The sequence below is a fragment of the Schistocerca gregaria genome, chromosome 5 (assembly GCF_023897955.1).
Source record: "Schistocerca gregaria isolate iqSchGreg1 chromosome 5, iqSchGreg1.2, whole genome shotgun sequence".
NCBI lineage: Eukaryota > Metazoa > Arthropoda > Insecta > Orthoptera > Acrididae > Schistocerca > Schistocerca gregaria.
Genome location: NC_064924.1, coordinates 278,062,258 through 278,084,889, shown reverse-complemented (window position 1 = coordinate 278,084,889; position 22,632 = coordinate 278,062,258). Strand labels below are relative to the sequence as shown.

Here is a 22,632-nt window from a genome sequence, read left to right as displayed (position 1 = left end):
TTTTTGTCTCATTCCGACAATTCCTTCGTGGTGCATCGTTCTTTTTTGTGTAGGAATGTATTTCTCGACAAGTTATGAAATTTTCTGAATTTGCGTAGAAAAAATTGCAGATCGGTAATTTTGCTACAGGGGGGTCACTATGACTCCGAGGCAGAAGAGCTGTGGAAGCAGTGGACACATCTGGATTCAACAATGGCTCTACGCTGAGGACCACTCCATTTTGATCATGACTAGGCTATGCTTACGTGTACTTACCGATAGCGGCGCTGTTCGCGGAGCGGGCCGCGGTTCTGAAGCGGCGGGACGCCTGCTGCTTCCACCAGTCCCCCGTCTGCTGCCGCACCTCCCTGCACACAAAACACAACGTTCCCATCAGCACAGCTCCCCAGCTCACCGCTCCGTTCCGCGCGACACCAACTCAATCTGTGTGGCGGTTCGTGAACGCTAGCTGATACGAAAGATAACGCCCATAACAAAGAGAAATATAATAACTCGGTTTAGCACTTGCTAGCCGATAGACCTTCCTCTCCCCTCGTCCTTGAACCGTGGTCTTTGGCGCGCTGGGGTGACTTGCACGTACCCCAGTGGTGCAGATAGCTATACTGTAGACACAGTCACATCGGAGGGATATCTGTGGAGAGGCCAGGCTAAATTATGATTGCCGAAGAGGGGAAGCAGCGACGGTCTGGATGATTAGCTGGTCTATACTTGTAACATTAGCCAACAAGGCCTTACTGTACTGATTGGCTGAAAGAAAAGGGAAACTACAGCCCTTACACACCGCTGACAAAAAAAGTGAAGCACACAGAAGAGGAGGAGGTATTTGATGTTATTTCAGTGATGACAAAATCGAGTCCAATTAACAAAGAACTTGGCAGTATGAGCCCAGCTGGCTCTTGGACGGGCCTCACGTCCAAGCTGGTCCGACACATGTTCCGTCCGGGACAATTAAAGAGATCTGGAGAGCTTTCCGGCTACGGCAGTTCCTCAACATCGCGCAGACAGTTCACACAGACACGTACCATGAGTCGACGAGCATTGTCCTGTTGAAATATGGCACCACGATATCGTCGCATGAGAAGTAACACATAAGATGCAGGATGTCCGTGATGTAATTCCGTGTGCTATCACAAGCCCCTCAGTCATGACCACCGAGCGATGTGGCGCAGTTGTTAGCACTCTGGACCCGCGTCCAGGACGACGACAGTTGAGACACCGGTCCGGCCTCACAGATTGAGGTTTTCTGCGATTTCCCAAAATCGCTCTACTCAAATGCCAGAAAGGTTCCTTTGAAAGGGCTTGTGCTCGAACTCTAATGACCTCGATGTCGACGGGAATTGAATCACATCTTCCTTCCTTCCTTCCTTCCTTCAATAACGATAACACGTGACCTGAAGTTTGCTTCCCACACCATGACGGCAGGATTAACAGTGCTTTGGCTCTCCAAAATGTTGCAAGACTGAGAGCTCTCCACCGGTCGCAGGCATAATTGCTGACGATGACCATCCAGGGTAATGCAAAACCGCGAATTCAATGTTGAACACAATGCGGTGCCACTCATCGACAGTCCAGGTTAGGGTACCACTCCGAGCGCAGCTATATTTGCCGTGGTGTTAACAGCAGCTTACACATGGGACAGTAATTCCCCACTCCGGGTGCTGTTAGTCTCCGACCATTGGTATGGAATGACACAGAATGTTGCTGGGATTCCATTACTTTTTCTGTGGTGGCAGCTGTAGATGAGAAGAGGTGCCGATGTGCTTGGTGCACAGTACGGCGATCCTCCCTTTGGCGGTCATACTTGGTCGACAAGAACCTTGACAATGAATATGTCTGCACTCACGTTACCATGCAGTCCAACACTGGGCCACTGTTACATCTGAATGCTCCACAAATCTAGATACACTCCTGGAAATGGAAAAAAGACACATTGACACCGGTGTGTCAGACCCACCATACTTTCTCCGGACACTGCGAGAGGGCTGTACAAGCAATGATCACACGCACAGCACAACGGACTCACCAGGAACCGCGGTGTTGGCCGTCGAATGGCGCTAGCTGCGCAGCATTTGTGCACCGCCGCCGTCAGTGTCAGCCAGTTTGCCGTGGCATACGGTGCTCCATCGCAGTCTTTAACACTGGTATCATGCCGCGACAGCGTGGACGTGAACCACATGTGCAGCTGACGGACTTTGAGCGAGGGCGTATAGTGGGCATGCGGGAGGCCGGGTGGACGTACCGCCGAATTGCTCAACACGTGGGGCGTGAGGTCTCCACTGTACATCGATGTTGTCGCCAGTGGTCGCCGGAAGGTGCACGTGCCCGTCGACCTGGGACCGGACCGCAGCGACGCACGGATGCACGCCAAGACCGTAGGATCCTACGCAGTGCCGTAGGGGACCGCACCGCCACTTCCCAGCAAATTAGGGACACTGTTGCTCCTGGGGTATCGGCGAGGACCATTCGCAACCGTCTCCATGAAGCTGGGCTACGGTCCCGCACACCGTTAGGCCGTCTTCCGCTCACGCCCCAACATCGTGCAGCCCGCCTCCAGTGGTGTCGCGACAGGCGTGAATGGAGGGACGAATGGAGACGTGTCGTCTTCAGCGATGAGAGTCGCTTCTGCCTTGGTGCCAATGATGGTCGTATGCGTGTTTGGCGCCGTGCAGGTGAGCGCCACAATCAGGACTGCATACGACCGAGGCACACAGGGCCAACACCCGGCATCATGGTGTGGGGAGCGATCTCCTACACTGGCCGTACACCTCTGGTGATCGTCGAGGGGACACTGAATAGTGCACGGTACATCCAAACCGTCATCGAACCCATCGTTCTACCATTCCTAGACCGGCAAGGGAACTTGCTGTTACGCATGTATCCCGTGCCACCCAACGTGCTCTAGAAGGTGTAAGTCAAATACCCTGGCCAGCAAGATCTCCGAATCTGTCCCCAATTGTGCATGTTTGGGACTGGATGAAGCGTCGTCTCACGCGGTCTGCACGTCCAGCACGAACGCTGGTCCAACTGAGGCGCCAGGTGGAAATGGCATGGCAAGCCGTTCCACAGGACTACATCCAGCAACTCTACGATCGTCTCCATGGGAGAATAGCAGCCTGCATTGCTGCGAAAGGTGGATATACACTGTACTAGTGCCGACATTGGGCATGCTCTGTTGCCCGTGTCTATGTGCCTGTGGTTCTGTCAGTGTGATCATGTGATGTATCTGACCCCAGGAATGTGTCAATAAAGTTTCCCCTTTCTGGGACAATGAATTCACTGTGTTCTTATTTCAATTTCCAGGAGTGTATTTCACGATTCGACCAGTCGGCCAAATGCAGACCCACAATGAAGCCCTTTTCAATGCAGACCCACAATGAAGCCCTTTTCAAACTCTGTCAGACACTGATAACACCGTCTCACAGGAGTGTGTAGCATATCCGTGTCCTTGACAGTGATCACTCAACATCTGTTCCCGCCCCTTGCATACCCTACCAGGCCTGTTAACAGCACTAAACATGAACAACACTCATACACTCTGGCAGCCGTTCTACCTGACAGAGAGAAATGTAACTCTTATACTAACGCCGGCCGCGGTGGCCGTGCGGTTCTAGGCGCTGCAGTCCGGAACCGCGGGACTGCTACGGTCGCAGGTTCGAATCCTGCCTCGGGCGTGGCTATGTATGATTTCCTTAGGTTCGTTTGGTTTAAGTAGTTCTAAGTTCTAGGGGACTGATGATCTGAGATGTTAAGTCCCATAGTGCTCAGAGCCATTTGAACCATCTTATACTAACATACTCGCCGATGGTGTGTGCATTACACTGACATCCGAGTATATCTTCTGGGTGCCTGGCTCTTCCCGCCAGGCAATGTATTTCCCGAGGACATGCGCCTCTACTACATGGTCTCACCCATTGGCTTGTACAACAGGCTCACACCTGGCCGCAGGTTTCAAGTCCGTTATTACACTGCCGACCCTGAGACAGACCGAGCAGCTGTAACTTCTTCTAAGTGTCTTTTCTCTTCTGTTAATAGATGCCGTGACATGTTATATACTATTGGATAATCGAGAAATCGGAAGGTTAGTGGTGTACAACAAACTCGATTTCTTTCGATATCTTGCGAGTAATAAGCCCATCAAGAAAACACCTTCCAGAGATTCTGCAAAGTAAAGAAGAGGAGAAGTGAGACACGGCATGGATGTGAGAAATGTCTAGTGGCGTTGTTTCGGGTACCACTTCAATGGAAATGCCGTGTGGCTAGGGCCTCCCGTCGGGTAGACCGTTCGCCTGGTGCAGGTCTTTCGAGTAGACGCCACTTCGGCGACTTGAGTGTCGATAGGGATGAAATGATGATGATGATAAGGACAACACAACACCCAGCCCCTGAGCGGAGAAAATCTCCTTCCCAGCCGGGAATCGATCTCGGACCGTTAGGTATGACATTCCGTCGCCCTGACCACTCAGCTACCAGGGGGTGTACATCACTTCAATAAACAATGAGGATTGATTTACAAGAAATTCCTATCAAAAAAAGCTACCTAATTATTGAGAAAAGTGTGTAAGAAAAAATGTCCTTATTTTCCTTAATCTAAATGGTAAATGTAGGGCCAACTATGGCGAAAAATATTAGTAAGGCAATGCGTTAAGGACGATGGCATCGTCCTTAGTGAAATATTGCATAAAGTAAAATAGTCCCCAGTTCGGATCCAAGGGCGATGACAACTTAGGAGGATGTTATCATTAGGAAAATGAAAACTGTTTTTCTACTGGTCAGCGTGCGTAATTTTAGAACCCTTAATCGGGTACGTAGGTGAGAGAAGAAGGTATCAGAAGAGCGCCGCTCGCCTTTAGGTGTTAGTTGTCAACTCACGACCAAATATTCACCTTTCATCCTACCTCTGCATCCTCCCAGAAATATCCAGTTAGGTCTTAAGAAGATTTCAGAGCGATACAAAAAGCGATACCTTGTTTTATAGGATCAGATGTATGCGAAATTGTGCACTTTACAAAACGCAGAAACATTATGTATAACGATAATACCAACGAGCCACATTTGGAATCAGTCAGTTCCCATAAATAACTGACCGCAGCTATTTGCAGTGATAGGAAATGGAATGTTGACTTAGGCTCAGTCATGAGTTAAACAGGTGGCAGACATCTGTTAATTGGTAGTGCAGTATCCAAGGGGTACTGCGACTTCCCGGGGTACAGCGATGTCTGCAGGGTTGCCTACGCGGCAGTCGTAATCAACGTAGCCACGTCTTTACTGTTTATCTTAAGGATGACACCAAAGCTTGACAGATGGCGCCAACGTAGCTGCACCACTTGACGTGCACTGAATTGGTGCACGATTGTATCCTTCCGCTGAGCTGTCACCATGTTGCCAGCGGGCTCTCTACAGTCAATGGTCTACGACTGTATTTCCTGGAAATGCCCTGCAAGCCATCGTCTCCACGTTGGACTTGGGTCTGGGACGTGTAATCTACTTTGTTTTGGACTTAGTGACCAAGTGATCATAGCAGGCTTGAGGTAGAACAGTAATTAATGTAATTGTATTACATGCATTGTTTTAATTAGTTTCTTTGATTAGTTTTGTCACTTTGTAATTGTGTAGCGACCTTTGTAAATTGAGACATTAACTTTTGCATTCAGTAGTACCGAAAATCAGAGCAGGTGGGCACTGGGAAAAGGCAATCAAGCTACAAAAGGGTCTGTATGTATTCGACCTAGAACATTACACAAGTGTATCGAATGTGCTCAAAGGAGATCAGCACTATTGGTCACAGATTCGTTTGAACCGTTGGCGAGTGTTGTAAGAAATGGTTCAAATGGCTCTAAGCATTATTGGGCTTAACATCTGAGGTCATCAGTCCCCTAGACTTAAACCTAACTAACCTAAGGACACCACACACCCATTCCCGAGGCAGGATTCGAACCTGCAACCGTAGCAGCAGCGCAGTTCCGGACTGAAGCGCCTAGAACCGCTCGGTCACATCGGCCGGCAGAGTGTTGTACCTCCGTACGTATTGCTCCAGTAGTGATCGGGGTAACTATATTAGACTAATTACAGCGCGCACAGAGCCGTTTAAACGGCCATTCTTCCCGCGCTCCACACGTGTATTGAAGAATTCCTAACACATAATACAATGGGAAGCACCCTCTGTCATGCGCTTCACAGTGGTTTGTAGAGCATAGATGCAGGTAAAGCAGTTAAAGTCTGATTGATAGCGAGGTCATTAGAGCCGACGCAGGAGTTTGCCCTGAACATGGACTGGGTATGAAATCGGACTTCGACACCGTAGGAACAGCTCTGGACTTCGCCTGAAGTCATTTAATATTACACTGAATGCGTTCTTTTTGAAAAACTTTTTCCCCAGATACGAGAACTGTGTGTTAGTAATATAATCATTCTGCCAAGATCAGACCTGTCAGTCCACCAAATTCGTTTTTCTTGCGTGGAAGCTGGCCCCGAAACGCAGGACTCTCAGTCCGAGTCTTCATCCAGCAACAGTTTAGCGTTTAATGAATATGGAGTGCAATGAATATATATTTTACGTTTAGCAAAGACTTAATTTATATAACAAAATTAGACTGCAGTAACAAGGGTGAAACAAAGACAGTAAAGATAGCTCACGGACACTTTCGGACGAGAACAATAGAAGTTACAGCACATAATGGGTGGTCATTCGGGAAAACATTTTACAAACATACACATACAGACAGCTTATAGACATTGACATCTTTTTTTCATTTTTTTTCACGTCTACCCCTCAGGTTCCATCTTTCCTCTCTTTCGACGGACATAAGTGATTTTAGTTTTAGCAGTACCTCTTTAAATCACAATTTATTTAAATTTACACGTATATGTTCACTTTCCTGACTGAAATCGATAGGTTTTAAATTGCACAATTCGACCACTTAACTTTAGGACTAAGATTTATAACAATAAATTAAAACAATTATCTGTGTCAGGCACTTCACATTTTCCTCAACGACGCGCTTCGACGACTTGCTTTCTCTTTAGGTGGATCATGGAATAAATTATAGTTTTGTTTGCTGGATGTAGCCACTTGTCTGTTTTCCCAGAGGAACTTCTGCAGTGTAATCGAAACAAACTAAACAGCCTGTGGGCCTGCCCACGATTGCTGAGGCTGATATCTTGCAAGTGTACTTTTTACTCCCTAAAATATGACGTCAAGATGGTGATGTTTCATTGTTAAGTGTTCTGCCAATAAAACATAGTCGTTGGTTCGCTTTTCCCACAATACTCTCTACGTGATAATTCCAATTTAAGTTGTCCGGTGTTGTTGGGTACTTAGTTAAATCGATAACCTTTAAATTTGTGTCATTATCGTATAACCAAAATTTAAAGTGTTCTTTTTAGTACTCGTGTGGACGACCTCATAAATTTTGTTTGGAGTCAATTGCCATTGCAGATAACTCGTATGATCCATTTTGCAGTTGGTTTTGATTTTTTCATGGTTTTAATATACGGTAAATTACAGCATCATCTTCCAACAATCTAAAACGGCTGCTCAGATTGTCTCCAAAATCGTTTGTGTAGATCAGGAACAGTGGGGGCCCGATAACACTTCCTTGGTGAACGCCAAGTCATCCCTTCTGTTTCACCCGATGACTTTCCGTCAGTTACCACAACATTTAGAATAGATTTAAGTGTCAGGAAGTCATTTCTGAAAGTATTTATATGGAGTGTAGCCATGTATGGAAGTGAAACATCGACGATAAATAGTTTAGACAAGAAAAAAGAAGTTTTCGAAATGTGGTGCTACAGAAGAATGCTGAAGATTAGATGGGTAGATCACAAATCTAACGAGGAGGGATTGAATAGGATTGGGGAGAAGAGAAGTTTGTGGCACAACTTGACTAAAAGAAAGGGATCGGTTGGTAGGACATGTTCTGAGGCATCAAGGGATCACCAATTTAGTACTGGATGACAGCGTGGAGGGTAAAAATCGTAGAGGGAGACCAAGAGTTGAATACACTAAGCAGATTCAGAAGGATGTAGGTTGCAGTAGGTACTGGGAAATGAAGACGCTTGCACAGGATAGAGTGGCATGGACAGCTGCATCAAACCAGTCTCAGGACTGAAGACCACAACAACAAACAACCACAAGGAAACGAAATGTGGTGCTACAGAAGAATGCTGAAGATTAGATGGGTAGATCACAAATCTAACGAGGAGGGATTGAATAGGATTGGGGAGAAGAGAAGTTTGTGGCACAACTTGACTAAAAGAAAGGGATCGGTTGGTAGGACATGTTCTGAGGCATCAAGGGATCACCAATTTAGTACTGGATGACAGCGTGGAGGGTAAAAATCGTAGAGGGAGACCAAGAGTTGAATACACTAAGCAGATTCAGAAGGATGTAGGTTGCAGTAGGTACTGGGAAATGAAGATGCTTGCACAGGATAGAGTGGCATGGACAGCTGCATCAAACCAGTCTCAGGACTGAAGACCACAACAACAAACAACCACAAGGAAACGATATTTCTGAGAGGAAATCACGAATCCGGTAGCACAATTGCGACGATACTCCACAACGAAGCAGTTTGGTCAGGAATTGCTTGTGAGGAATATTGAAGCCATATGGAAGTGGCATGTCCGCCGTTCAGACCTATAATCGTTTATCTGCCTAGTGGAATGGTTGATGCTTTACTTTCCATTCTTGTCTCGCTATGCGTTTCGCTGAAAGAGCAGGTCCGGGGTTACAGATGTAAATAAATAGCGCACTCGTATCGAAGTAATGCCAGGTGACAGCTGAAGCTGGTGTGTTAGTATTAGAATTGTGTGTGTCGCATTGAAACCGGCTGTTGGACGGTAGCAAAATATACTACTGAGCATTAAAATTGCTACACCGAGACGAAATGCAGATGATGAACGGGTATTCATTGGACAAATATATTATACTAGAACTGACATGTGATTACATTTTCACGCAGTTTGGGTGCATAGATCCTGAGAAATCAGTACCCAGAACAACTACCTCTGGCCGTAATAACGGCCTTGATACGACTGGGCATTGAGTCAACAGAGCTTGAATGGCGTGTACAGGTACAGCTGCCCATGTAGCTTCAACACGATGCCACAGTTCATAAAGAGTAGTCACTGGCGTATTGTGACGAGCCAGTTGCTCGGCCACCATTGACGAGACGTTTTCAGTTGGTGAGAGATCCGGAGAATGTGCTGGCGAGGGCAGCAGTCGAACATTTTCTGTATCTAGAAAGGCCCGTAAAGGACCCGCAACATGCTGTCGTTCATTATCCTGCTGAAATGGAGCGTTTCGCAGGGATCGAATGAAGGGTAGAGCCGCTGGTCGTAGCACATCTGAAATGTAACGTCTACTGTTCAAAGTGCCGTCATTGCGAACGAGAGGTGACTTGTAACCAATGGCACCCCATACCATCACGCCAGGTGATACGCCAGTATGGCGATGACGAATACACGCTTCCTAATGTCGCCGAACACAGATGCGACCATCATGATGCGGCAAACAAAACCTGGATTCTTCCGAAAAAATGACGTTTTGCCATTCGTGCGCCCAGGTTCGTCCTTGAGTACACCATCGCAGGCGCTCCCGTCTGTGATGCAGCGTCAGGAGTAACCCAGCCACGGTCTCCGAGCTGATGGTCCATGCTGCTGCAAACGTCGTCGAACTGTTCGTGCAGATGGTTGTTGTCTTGCAAACGTCCGCAACTGTTGACTCAGGGATCGAGACGTGGCTGCACGATCCGTTACAGCCATGCGGATAAGATGCCTGTCATCTGGACTGCTAGTGATACGAGACCGTTGAGATCCAGCACGGCGTTCCGTATTACCCTCCTGAACTCACCGACTCCATATTCTGTCATTGGATCTCGACCAAAGCGAGCAGCAATGTCGCGATACGATAAACCGCAATTAGGCTACAATCCGACCTTTATCAAAATCGGAAACGCGATGGTACGCATTTCTCCTCCTTACACGAGGCATCACAGGCAGCGCCGGTCAACTGCTGTTTGCGTATGAGAAATCGGTTGGAAACGTTCCTCATGTCAGCACGTTGTAGGTGTCGCCACTGGCGCCAACCTTGTGTGAATGCTCTGAAAAGCTAATCATTTGCATATCACAGCATTTTCTTTCTGTGAGCTAAATTTCGCGTCTGTAGCGCATCAACTTCGTGGTGTAGCAATTTCAATGGCCAGTAGTGTAAAATGAAAGGAAGGACGAAACAGGACAAGTGTGTGAGATGATTGCGAGAGGGAGTAGTGGAGCAGACGTGACCAGCAGCAACGCAGAGGCAGCCGGCGGAACGCAGTGTTCAGCCGTTGGTTTTTGTGAGCGCACGCTCGGCGGACCTAACCGCGCCGCCGCCACAAACGAGCTGGTATTTTGTGGTCCTCGCATTCCCCGCCGCCAGACACCGCCACGGTTAGGCGCCGCATCCTGTGCTCTGATTGCGGGCTCTGTCATAACCTCAACCACTCGACTGCTGGCTGCCACGTTCTGCTGTCCTCCATTCTCCCCGAAGCTGCACAACAGACCTCAAGAGATCGTTGCAATCCTGGGAAAATAGTTATCCATTCTTATTTTCAGACTGATCGGTTTTGCGCCAGCAACGTGCATTTCCATTGCTTCTGTGCACCCCTTCTCTTTTCCCATGCAGTCATCAGTTTGGAGCTCCAGCCTGGGAGGATCTGTAGGATCCAAATTGTTTGTGGGTTCTGTACCTGGCAGCCAAAAGAAACTGTTTATACAGGGTATCTTAAACATTTTGTATCAAAGTGAAACAGGTGATAGTGGCTCCAAAACCGATTATACACTCCTGGAAATTGAAATAAGAACACCGTGAATTCATTGGGTCAGATACATCACATGATCACACTGACAGAACCACAGGCACATAGACACAGGAAACAGAGCATGCACAATGTCGGCACTAGTACAGTGTATATCCACCTTTCGCAGCAATGCAGGCTGCTATTCTCCCATGGAGACGATCGTAGAGATGCTGGATGTTGTCCTGTGGAACGGCTTGCCATGCCATTTCCACCTGGCGTTCGTGCTGGACGTGCAGACCGCGTGAGACGACGCTTCATCCAGTCCCAAACATGCTCAATGGGGGACAAATCCGGAGATCTTGCTGGCCAGGGTAGTTGACTTACACCTTCTAGAGCACGTTGGGTGGCACTGGATACATGCGGACGTGCATTGTCCTGTTGGAAAAGCAAGTTCCCTTGCCGGTCTACGAATGGTAGAACGATGGGTCCGATGACGGTTTGGATGTACCGTGCACTATTCAGTGTCCCCTCGACGATCACCAGAGGTGTACGGCCAGTGTAGGAGATCGCTCCCCACACCATGATGCCGGGTGTTGGCCCTGTGTGCCTCGGTCGTATGCAGTCCTGATTGTGGCGCTCACCTGCACGGCGCCAAACACGCATACGACCATCATTGGCACCAAGGCAGAAGCGACTCTCATCGCTGAAGACGACAGGTCTCCATTCGTCCCTCCATTCACGCCTCTCGCGACACCACTGGAGGCGGGCTGCACGATGTTGGGGCGTGAGCGGAAAACGGCCTAACGGTGTGCGGGACCGTAGCCCAGCTTCATGGAGACGGTTGCGAATGGTCCTCGCCGATACCCCAGGAGCAACAGTGTCCCTAATTTGCTGGGAAGTGGCGGTGCGGTCCCCTACGGCACTGCGTAGGATCCTACGGCCTTGGCGTGCATCCGTGTGTCGCTGCGGTCCGGTCCCAGGTCGACGGGCACGTGCACCTTCCGCCGACCACTGGCGACAACATCGATGTACTGTGGAGACCTCACGCCCCACGTGTTGAGCAATTCGGCGGTACGTCCACCTGGCCTCCCGCATGCCCACTATACGCCCTCGCTCAAAGTCCGTCAATTTCACATACGGTTCACGTCCACGCTGTCGCGGCATGCTACCAGTGTTAAAGACTGCGATGGAGCTCCGTATGCCACGGCAAACTGGCTGACACTGACGGCGGCGGTGCACAAATGCTGCACAGCTAGCGCCATTCGACGGCCAACACCGCGGTTCCTGGTGTGTCTCCTGTGCCGTGCGTGTGATCATTGCTTGTACAGCCCTCTCGCAGTGTCCGGAGCAAGTATGGTGGGTCTGACACACCGGTGTCAATGTGTTCTTTTTTCCATTTCCAGGAGTGTATAGCAAGTATGGTGGGTCTGACACACCGGTGTCAATGTGTTCTTTTTTCCATTTCCAGGAGTGTATTATGGGGAACTGAAGGTCGGAAATGCATATTTATTGTTATGGACATACACAGCGTACACGGCATTACAAAGACGTAGCCCACAGTAACTGGCCAAAGCTAAGACTGCAAGTCTCAATATACGTATTACAACGGCGCATGGAGTTCTATCGCATTCTCGTAAAGATCTCGGATGTCTGGAACAGGTAGCAGGTGATAAACAGCTGACCACCAGACAGACATACTGCACAAAACTTAGCCCATAGCACGTTTCTCATGTCACGACCGCATGCATCGCACCAGCATTTTAACCTGTGCCGGACGCACGCCGCGATCCATGGTGTCAGTTGTCCGTTGCAGCGGACAGCTTGTGATGTATCCATGGTGAGGTGTGTTACTGTGTACATTACGCGACTCATAGCCAGAGATGTAACGTTACTCGTCACGAGAGTTGGTAGACATGCATTTAATGTATGGTGCGGCAGGATGTAGGGCTCGTTAAGCAGTACGGATGTGCACAAACGCTTTCCCAACAGGCATCATCCCAACTGGAAGAAGTTTATGTCCGTGGATAACTTAAGAGAGGCGGGGTCGTTCACGCCAAAGAGAGCTGACTAAGGTCCCCACCAGAGACATGTCCGAACACAAGACTTTGAGGACACGGTACTGGACCGTGTGTACGACCTCCCAAGACTAACAAGGGAAACTCCCCATCACATCTCACTTCGATTTAGTGGCAAGAGGGCCGAGTGATCGGCCCCTCAAAACTGGACACAGATCAAGCACGAATAGTGAAAAAAAGCAAAACAGAAACAGTGAACGATCCAAGTATAGGAACTGCAACAGAGAGCAATATGAAATAGCGATGGCGCCGTGGTAGTGTGCTCACGGTGTTGGACTGCAAAGCGGGCGAGCCGTATTCAAAACTACCTCCTGTCAATTTTTTTTTCTTCTTCGCTGTTCACTGTATTCAAATTTCAGTCTCTGTCGTGGTGTAACGTTCGTTTGCAACAGTGAGGTGTAAGGAAGGGACTTATAGTGAAAGTTGATTCAGCACAACTACTCTATCACCAGCCCGTAGGAAGTGGCTTTCGAACAGGAACCGCAAACGCTTGATGATAAGGCGAAAAAAAAAGTTCAAATGGCTCTTAGTACTATGGGACTTAACATCTGAGGTCATCAGTCCCCTAAAACTTAGAACTGCTTAAACATAACTAACCTAAGGACATAAAACACATCCATGCCCCAGGCAGGATTCGAACCTGCACCGTAGCAGTCGCGCGGTTCAAGGCGACACGTCAACCGAATTTTCCACCGGAAAACACGTCTGTTGATGATAGGGATTTAGTATCGATGCACCTCATTTGTAGGCCTGGTGAGTGAGGTATGCCTCCTAGACCGATTCAAGTCTTCGTATGAATGTGAATGATCACTCCCAAGGAGATGACGACAACATAGTAGTTTGTCATCTAAGCTGCAACAAATTAACGCCACAGTTTCACAATCACACAATTTTTCTGTGTTCTGTATAAACATTTTTATAACCTTTTTGAAGTTGTGTTCCCTTTTGGAAGTTTGGGCTCTTGAAGTCTTTTGTTGTAACATAGTTCACAACCGTTTATTTGTTGTTTATATTTCTGTGAGACGTCTATTGTGGTACCTTACTGCTCTCACTGTTCATCACATTTACTTGCGATGGTAACGTTTTATAACCACATGACTCATATTCCACAACCGGTGCATAGTATGACAACTGCCAAGACTGCAGAAAGAGAAAAAAAATTTCAATGACCGGACGGACAGTTCATAGTGTTGGCCTAGGTGGGGGTGGGGGGTTGTCGGGGAATAAACGGACATGGAGTTTTGAACCCGACTTGTCCGCTTTGCAGTCCAACACCGTGAACACTTAAACACGACAACGACGCTGAGTCACTTTACACCACAAAAACAATGTATAACCCATTGGCAATTGGCAAACATAACGTAGTAATAATAACTAGCATAGTACCACCCCCCTTAGAAATAAGCCCCTTAGGCTAAATCCAACGTCTCCTAACACTATGCCCTTCCTAATCCTACACCTCCCAACACTGCTAACCACAAAATTCTGTATAATGTTAAAATCAACTAAGAATTTCTATATAATGTTAAAACCAAATAATATAATATCTTATATCTTATGCCTCTCCTTATTATTAACTACTTAAACTTGTAAAATGTTAAAATCAAAATAATGTAATAAATTTTTGTATTATCCAAATGATATTGTTTAGCACTATTGCAAGCAAACTAAATAAAGAATAAAAAAATGTAATATACCCAACTGGCCGAAAAAGAGCAGATAGAAAGCTCTAGTAAGGCCCGCCTTCCCCCTAAGGGAAGGAATGAAACGAGCAAAAAAAAAAAAAAAAAAAAAAAAAAAAAAAAAAAAAAAAAAGTCACTTTACTCGATGTTGTATTTGTTAATCTTGGACCGTTCATTGTTTCTATTTTGCTTTTTAATCAGTGCACCTTCTTCCTGTTTTCATGCTTGGTCTGTGTTCAGTTTTTGGTGGGCTGTCTACTGGGCCATCATACCACTAAATCCAAGGGGGGGGTGCGACGTGGAGTTCCCTTGTAAGAACTTGTCAATTTTCCTGTGAAACACACATTTGTGTTGAGAATACTGGTCTGAGAGGTATTACACCCCTGCCATAAAGAGCGTGTGCAAGCACTGAGACCAACGGATGTTGTGCCCCGTGTTCACTGTCAATGGATTATCCACTGCAGTCCTGTAGTAACGAACTCCGAACAATTTAAAATGTTCACGAATGAGGTCTCATTCACCTGTGATAGTGTCTTCAACAGCCGCAACAGCCACGTCTGGAGTAAAGACACACATCGGTGGCCACCAACAACGATTCTCTTTCAAAGTACGGGCTGGCTAAGATTAGCTTATAGCCCCTTATTTGCTGCCTCCCCGTTTGACTGGTCCACGTTACCTGGTGTTCTTGCGAAATGTGCTACTACAGTTCTTGGAGAGTGTGCCTCTTGTTCTACGCTCAAGGACGTGGTTTCAACCCGACGGTGCACCAGCGCATTTCTATGTTAAAGTCCATCGGCATCTGAACAGCACGCACCATCATCGTTGCATTGGAAGGGACGGTACTGTCACACGGGCAGCGTGATCGCCGGACCTCACACTTCTGGGGTTACGCCAATACGCCAATACGTTGGCTCCATTTAGCAGTTAACCTGCGTAGCGGTGAGACGTGGCTAATGTACCTAGAACGAATAGTGTAGGTGCAAATTTTTTGGAATTTATCTACCATCTCCGTAACGCTTTCGCGATTACTAAACGATCCTGTAACGAAGCGCGCTGCTCTCCGTTGGATCTTCTCTATCCCTTCTATCAACCCGATCTGGTACGGATCCCACACCGGTGAGCAATATTCAAGCAGTGGGCGAACACGTGTACTGCAACCTACTTCCTTTGTTTTCGGACTGCATTTTCTTAGGATTCTTCCAATGAATATCAGTCTGGCACCTGCTTTACCGACGATTAATTTTATATGGTCATTCCATTTTAAATCACTCCTAATGCCTACTCCCAGATAATTTATGGAATTAACTGCTTCCAGTTTCTGACCTGCGATATTGTCGCTAAATCATAAAGAATCTTTCTTTCTGTGTATTCGCAGCATATTACACTTGTCTACATTGAAATTCAATTGCCATTCCCTGCACCATGCGTCAATTCGTTGCAGATCCTCCTGCATTTCAATACAATTTTCTATTGTTAGAGCCTCTCGATATACTACAGCATCATCCGCAAAAGCCTCAGTGAACTTCCGATGATATCCACAAGGTGATTTATACATATTGTGAGTAGCAACGGTCCTACGACACTCCCCTGCGCCACACCTCAAATGACTCTTACTTCGGAAGACTCCTCTCCACTGAAAATGACATGCTGCGTTCTGTTATCTAGGAACTCTTCAATACAATCACACAATTGGTCTGTTAGTCCATAAGTTCTTACTTCGTTCATTAAACGACTGTGGGGAACTGTATCAAACGCCTTGCGGAAGTCAAGAAACACGGCATCTACCTGGGAACCCGCGTCTATGGCCCTCTGAGTCTCGTGGACGAATAGCGCGAGCTGGGTTTCACACGACCGTCTTTTTCGAAACCCATGCTAATTCCAATAGTAGATACCTAGTCTCCAGAAAAGTCAATATACTCGAACATAATACGTGTTCCAAAATTCTACAACTGATCTACGTTAGAGATATAGGTCTATAGTTCTGCACATCTGTTCGACGACAGGAAAGCTTCTGTCCTCTGTTACCGCATCTTAACGTCGGCCTCGCAGCTCTTATACAGGGTGAAAAGTATTTTAACCGACAAACTCTGGGAGGTTGTAGGGGACACATTTTTCCCTAATGTCATTTTTTCCTACGAGGCGTATTTAAACGGGCAGAGGAAGATTTGTCTGGCGGCAAATTAATTAAACCAACAAACACTGTGCCTCTGCCAATCCACGTTTCTTGGAACCGTCAGTCCAGGAATCGACGGGCACGATGACTGAAATGTGCCGGCACCCCGTCATGTTGAAACCACATGCGTTGTCTTGTAGGGAGCGGGACGTCTTCCAGCAATTCTGGCAATGCTCTGGCGAGAAAATTCCAATAGTGCGTGCCATTTAATGGCCTTTGTAGCAGATACGGACCAATTAAACAGTCCCCAACAACACCGACCCACACATTAACGAAGAACCACACTTGATGAGCGGTAGTTACTGTGACATGTGGGTTACCCTCACTCGAAACACGCGAATTGTGCATGTTGATGACTCCATCACGCCCGAACGTGGCTTCCTCGGTAAACAACACAGAGGATGGAAATGTAGGATGCATTTCACACTGTTCCAGGTACCAATGCGAAAACTGTGCTCTGGGTGTATAATCAACTGGTTCCAGGTTGCGGACACGCTGTAAGTGAAATGGACGTAACAATTGCTGTCGAAGGACTGTTCTTACATTCGTCTGATTCGTCCCCATGTTACGTGCAATTGCACGAGTGCTGATTGAAGGATGCCCCTTCACATGCTGTAAGACAGCTTCCTCAAATTGCAGCGTTCTTACGGTGCGACGGCGTCCCTGTCCAGGTAATCTGATAAATGACCCGGTCTCACGCAGACGTTGGTACACAGCAGCAAAGGTCGTATGATGCGGGATACGGCGATTAGGATATTACTGTCGATTAACCCGCTGTACAGCTCGTCCGTTGTGGTGTACTACGTAGCACTCACCAACTGTATCAGTGTACTCATTCCCTGTGTATCTCACCATTGGTAAACAGAGACAATGCACTACTACACTGGTGGACAGCAGTTGCCTACAACTGAAGAGCGTAATACGGCCTCTAACAACTGAAGATGAGTTTCATAGAAGTAGATACCTTAGGGGCTGCGGAGCAACTCAAATCGCTTGATACAGGCAAGTCTTCAGGTCCAGATTGTATACCGATTAGGTTCCTTTTAGATTACGCTGATTCAATAGCTCGCTACTTAGCAATCATATACAACCGCTCGCTCACTGATAGATCTGTACCTACAGATTGGAAAATTGCGCAGGTCGCACCACTGTTTAAGAAGGGTAGTAGGGGTAATCCATCGAACTACAGACCTATATCATTGAAGTCGGTTTGCAGTAGTGTTTTGGAGCATATTCTGTATTAAACATTATGAATCACCTCGAAGGGAACGATCTATTGATACGTAATCAGTATGATTTCAGAAAACATCATTCTTGTGCAACGCAGCTAGCTCTTTATTCGCACGAAGTAATGGCCGCTATCGACAGGGGATCTCAAGTTGATTCCGTATTTCTAGATTTCCAGAAAGCTTTCGACACCGTTCCTCACAAACGACTTCTAATCAAGCTGCAGGCCTATGGGGTATCGTCTCAGTGAGTGTGACTGGAATCGTGATTTCCTGTCAGGAAGGTCGCAGTTCGTAGTAATAGACGGCAAATCATCGAGTACAACTGAAGTGATATCAGGTGTTCCCCAGGGAAGCGTCCTGGGACCTCTGCTGTTCCTGATCTATATAAATGACCTGGGTGACAATCTGAGCAGTTCTCTTAGGTCAGATGATGCTGTGATTCACCGTCTAGTAAGGTCATCCGAAGACCAGTATCAGTTGCAAAGCGATTTAGAAAAGATTGCTGTACGGTGTGGCAGGTGGCAGTTGACACTAAATAACGAAAAGTGTGAGGTGATCCACATGATTTCCAAAAGAAATCCGTTGGAATTCGATTACTCGATAAATAGTACAATTCTCAAGGCTGTCAATTCAACTAAGTAGCTGGGTGTTAAAATTACGAACAACTTCAGTTGGAAGGACCACACAGATAATATTGTGGGGAAGGTGAGCCAAAGGTTGCGTTTCATTGGCAGGACACTTAGAAGATGCAACAAGTCCACTAAAGAGACAGCTTAAACTACACTCGTTCGTCCTCTGTTAGAATATTGTTGCGCGGTGTGGGATCCTTACCAGGTGGGATTGACGGAGGACACCGAAAGGGTGCAAAAAAGGGCAGCTCGTTTTGTATTATCACGTAACAGGGGAGAGAGTGTGGCAGATATGATACGCGAGTTGGGATGGAAGTCATTAAAGCAAAGACGTTTTTCGTCGCGGCGAGATCTATTTACGAAATTTGAGTCACCAACTTTCTCTTCCGAGTGCGAAAATATTTTGTTGAGCCCAAACTACATAGGTAGGAATGATCATCAAAATAAAATAAGAGAAATCAGAGCTCGAACAGAAAGGTTCAGGTGTTCGTTTTCCCTTCGCACTTTTCGGGAGTAGAATGGTAGTGAGATAGTATGATTGTGGTTCGATGAAGCCTCTGCCAAGCACTTAAATGTGAATTGCAGAGTAATCATGTAGATGTAGAAGATCCTAATACGGCCTCCACCGGTTTTTCCTCATAGGAAAATATGACATTGGGGAAAAATATTTGTTTTGATGTCCCCTACAACCTCCCAGAGTTTGTCGGCTTAAATACTTTTTACCCTGTATTTTGCGTGTCGCGATGGACGGCGCGTGAGCAGCGCTGTGGAATGGAGACGTACAGAGGACGGCACAGAGACGGCACAGGGGACGGCGGCGGGAGAGACGGCACACAAGCGCACACAGAGCGCGGTGCCTGACCTGTGGGCGTGGCAGCGCGCGCACAGCCAGTGGCCGGGCTCTCCGCTGCCGCTGCCGGGGTCCGCCGCCCGCCAGCGCCACGCGGCGCAGTCAGCGCACACGGGCCGTCCGCAGTCGTCGCAGCGCGCGCCGTCCGATCGCTGCACACCGCCGCCCCCGCTGCCGCCTCCGACGCCACCTCCGCACCTCTCGCAGAGCTGGCCTTCTCTGCCGCCGGCCCCTGACTGCTCCCGCAGCTTCCTGCTGGACCCAATCCCACGCATCACACCGTGTCCACACTCTCTCTCCCTGCCAACTGTCAACATACGCTACACATAAATGATCTTTTGGATAGGGTGGACAGCAATGTACGGCTGTTAGCTGATGAAGCTGTGGTGTACGGGAAGGTGTCGTCGTTGAGTGACTGTAGGAGGATACGAGATGACTTGGACAGGATTTGTGATTGGTTTAAAGAATGACAGCTAACTCTAAATATAGATAAATGTAAGTTAATGCAGATGAATAGGAAAAACGAATCCCGTAATGTTTGAATACTCCATTAGCAGTGTAGCGCTTGACACAGTCACATCGATTAAATATTTGGGTGTAACACTGCAAAGCGATATGAAGTGCGACAAGCATGTAATGGCAGTTGTGGGAAAGGCGGACAGTCGTCTTCGGTTCATTGGTAGAATTTTCGGAAGATGTGGTTCATCTATAAAGGAGACCGCGTATAAAACACTAATACGACCTGTTCTTGAGTACTGCTCGAGCGTTTGGGATCCCTACCAGGTCGGATTGAGGGAGGACATAGAAGCAATTCAGAGGCGGGCTGCTAGATTTGTTACTGGTAGGTTTGATCATCACACGAGTGTTACGGAAATGCTTCAGGAACTCAGGTGAGAGTCTCTAGAGGAAAGGAGGCGTTCTTTTCGTGAATCGCTACTGAGGAAATTTAAAGAACCAGCATTTGAGGTTGACTGCAGTACAATTTTACTGCCGCCAAAGATAAGATAAGAGAGATTAAGGCTCGTGCAGGGATATACAGGCAGTCATTTTTCCCTCGTTCTGTTTGGGAGTGTAACAGGGAGAGAAGATGCTAGTTGTGGTACGAGGTACCACCCACCACGCACCGTATGGTGGATTGCGGAGTATGTATGTAGAGGTAGATGAAACTGGTATAGGCATGCGTATTCAAATAAAGAGTTACACTATGTGATCAAAAGTATCCGGACACGTGGCTGAAAATGAGTTACAAGATCGTGGCGCCCTTCGTCGTAAGGCTGGAATTCAATATGATGTTGGCACACCCTTAGCCTTGATGACAGCTTCCACTCTCGCAGGCATACGTCAATCAGGTGCTGGAAGGTTTCTTGGGGAAAGACAGCCTATTCTTCACGGAAAGCTGCATTGAGGGGAGCCATCGATGTCGGTCGGTAAGGCCTGGCAAGAAGTCGGCGTTCCAAAACATCACAAAGGTATTCTACAGGATTTAGGTGAGGACTCTGTGCAGACCAGTCCATTACAGGGATGTTACTGTTGTGTAACGATTACACCACAACCGTGCATTATGAACAGGTGTTCGATCGTGTTGCAAGATGCAGTCGCCATCCCCGAACAATGGGAAGCAAGAAGGTGCTTAAAACATCAACGTAAGCCTGTGCTGTGAGAATGCCACGCGAAACAACAAGGGGTGCAACCCCCCTCCATGAAAAACACGAGCCGGCCGGGGTGGCTGAGCGGTTCCAGGCGCTGAGGTCTGGAATTGCGCGACCGCTACGGTCGCAGGTTCGAATCCTGCTTCGGGCATCGATATGTGCGATGTCCTTAGGTTAGTTAGGTTTAAATAGTTCTAAGTTTTAGGGGATTGATGACCTCAGAAGTTAAGTCCCATAGTGCTCAGAGCCATTCGAACCATTTTTTTTTTTTAAACACGACCACACTATAACACCACCGCCTCCAAATTTTACTGTTGGCACTACATACGCTGACAGATCACGTTTACCGGGAAATCACTATACTCACACCCTGCCATTGGATCGCCACATTCTGTACCGTGATTCGTCACTCCACACAACGTTTTCGCCCTGTGCAATCGTCCAATGTTTACGCTCCTTACACCTAGCAAGGCGTCGTTTGGCATTTACCGTTGTGGTGTGTGGCTTATGAGCAGCCGCGCCACCATGAAATCCAAGTTTTGTTACCTCGTGCCTAACTTTCATAGCACTTTAAGTGGATTCTGATGCAGTTTGGAATTCTTGTGTGGTGGTCTGGATTGATGTCTGCATTTTACATATTACGACCGTCTTCAACTGTCAGCGGTCTCTGTCAGTCAAGAGACGAGGTGGCTTTTGTACAGTACTTGTCCATTCCCGTTTCCACTTCACTATCACATCTGAAACAGTGGACCTAGGGATGTTTAAGAGTGTGGAATTTACGTGTACAGACGTATGAGACAAGTGACACCCAAACACCTAACCACGTTCGAAGGCCGTGAGTTCCGCGGAGTGACCCATTCTGCTCTCTCCCGATGTCTAATGACTGATGAGGTCGCTGACATGGAGTACCTGGGGCATGGATGTGTGTGATGTCCTTAGGTTAGTTAGGTTTAAGTAGTTCTAAGTTCTAGGGGACTGATGACCTCATAAGTTAAGTCCCACAGTGCTCAGAACCATTTGGAGTACCTGGCAGTATGTCACAGCACAATGCACCTAATATGAAAAACGTATGTTTTCGTTGGTGTCAGGATAGTTTTGATCACATAGTGTACGAAAACAGGTAGAATACGGTCCTGTGGTCGGCAATGCCTGTATAAGTCAATAAGTGTCTGGCGCAGTTAGATTGGTTACTGTTGCTGCAATGGCAGGTTATCAAGATTTAAGTGAGCTTGAGCATGCTGCTACAGTCGGTGCACGAGCGATGGGAAACAGCATCTCAGAGGCAGCGATGAAGTGGGGATTTTCCCGTACGACCATTTCACGAGTAAATCATGAAAATCAGTAGTCCGGTAAAACATCAAATCTCCGACACCGCTGCGGCTGGAAAAAGATCCTGCAAGAACGGGACGAACGACGACTGAAGAGAATCGTTCAACGTAACCTAAGTGCAACCTTCTGCAAATTGCTGCAAATTTCAATGTTGGGCCATCAACAAATGTCAGCATGCGAACGATTCAACGAAACATCGTCATATGGTCTTTAGGAGCTGAAGTCCTCCACTTCCCT

General features: G+C 47.4%; 1 protein-coding gene across 16 annotated transcripts in view; it reads right to left on the bottom strand.

Annotated features, from left to right (window-relative positions):
* LOC126272953 (uncharacterized) overlaps nucleotides 1-22,632 on the bottom strand; it is a 960,200-nt gene that overhangs the window by 145,085 nt on the left and 792,483 nt on the right. For 10 of the 16 annotated variants that reach the window (XM_049976259.1, XM_049976262.1, XM_049976264.1 and 7 more), the window contains one exon: nucleotides 256-347. In XM_049976259.1, the coding sequence (XP_049832216.1) occupies nucleotides 256-347 (92 nt within the window). Of the gene's footprint in view, nucleotides 1-255; nucleotides 348-19,429; nucleotides 19,670-22,632 lie in introns of all 16 variants that reach the window. The other 6 variants (XM_049976256.1, XM_049976258.1, XM_049976255.1 and 3 more) reach the window with 1 other exon arrangement.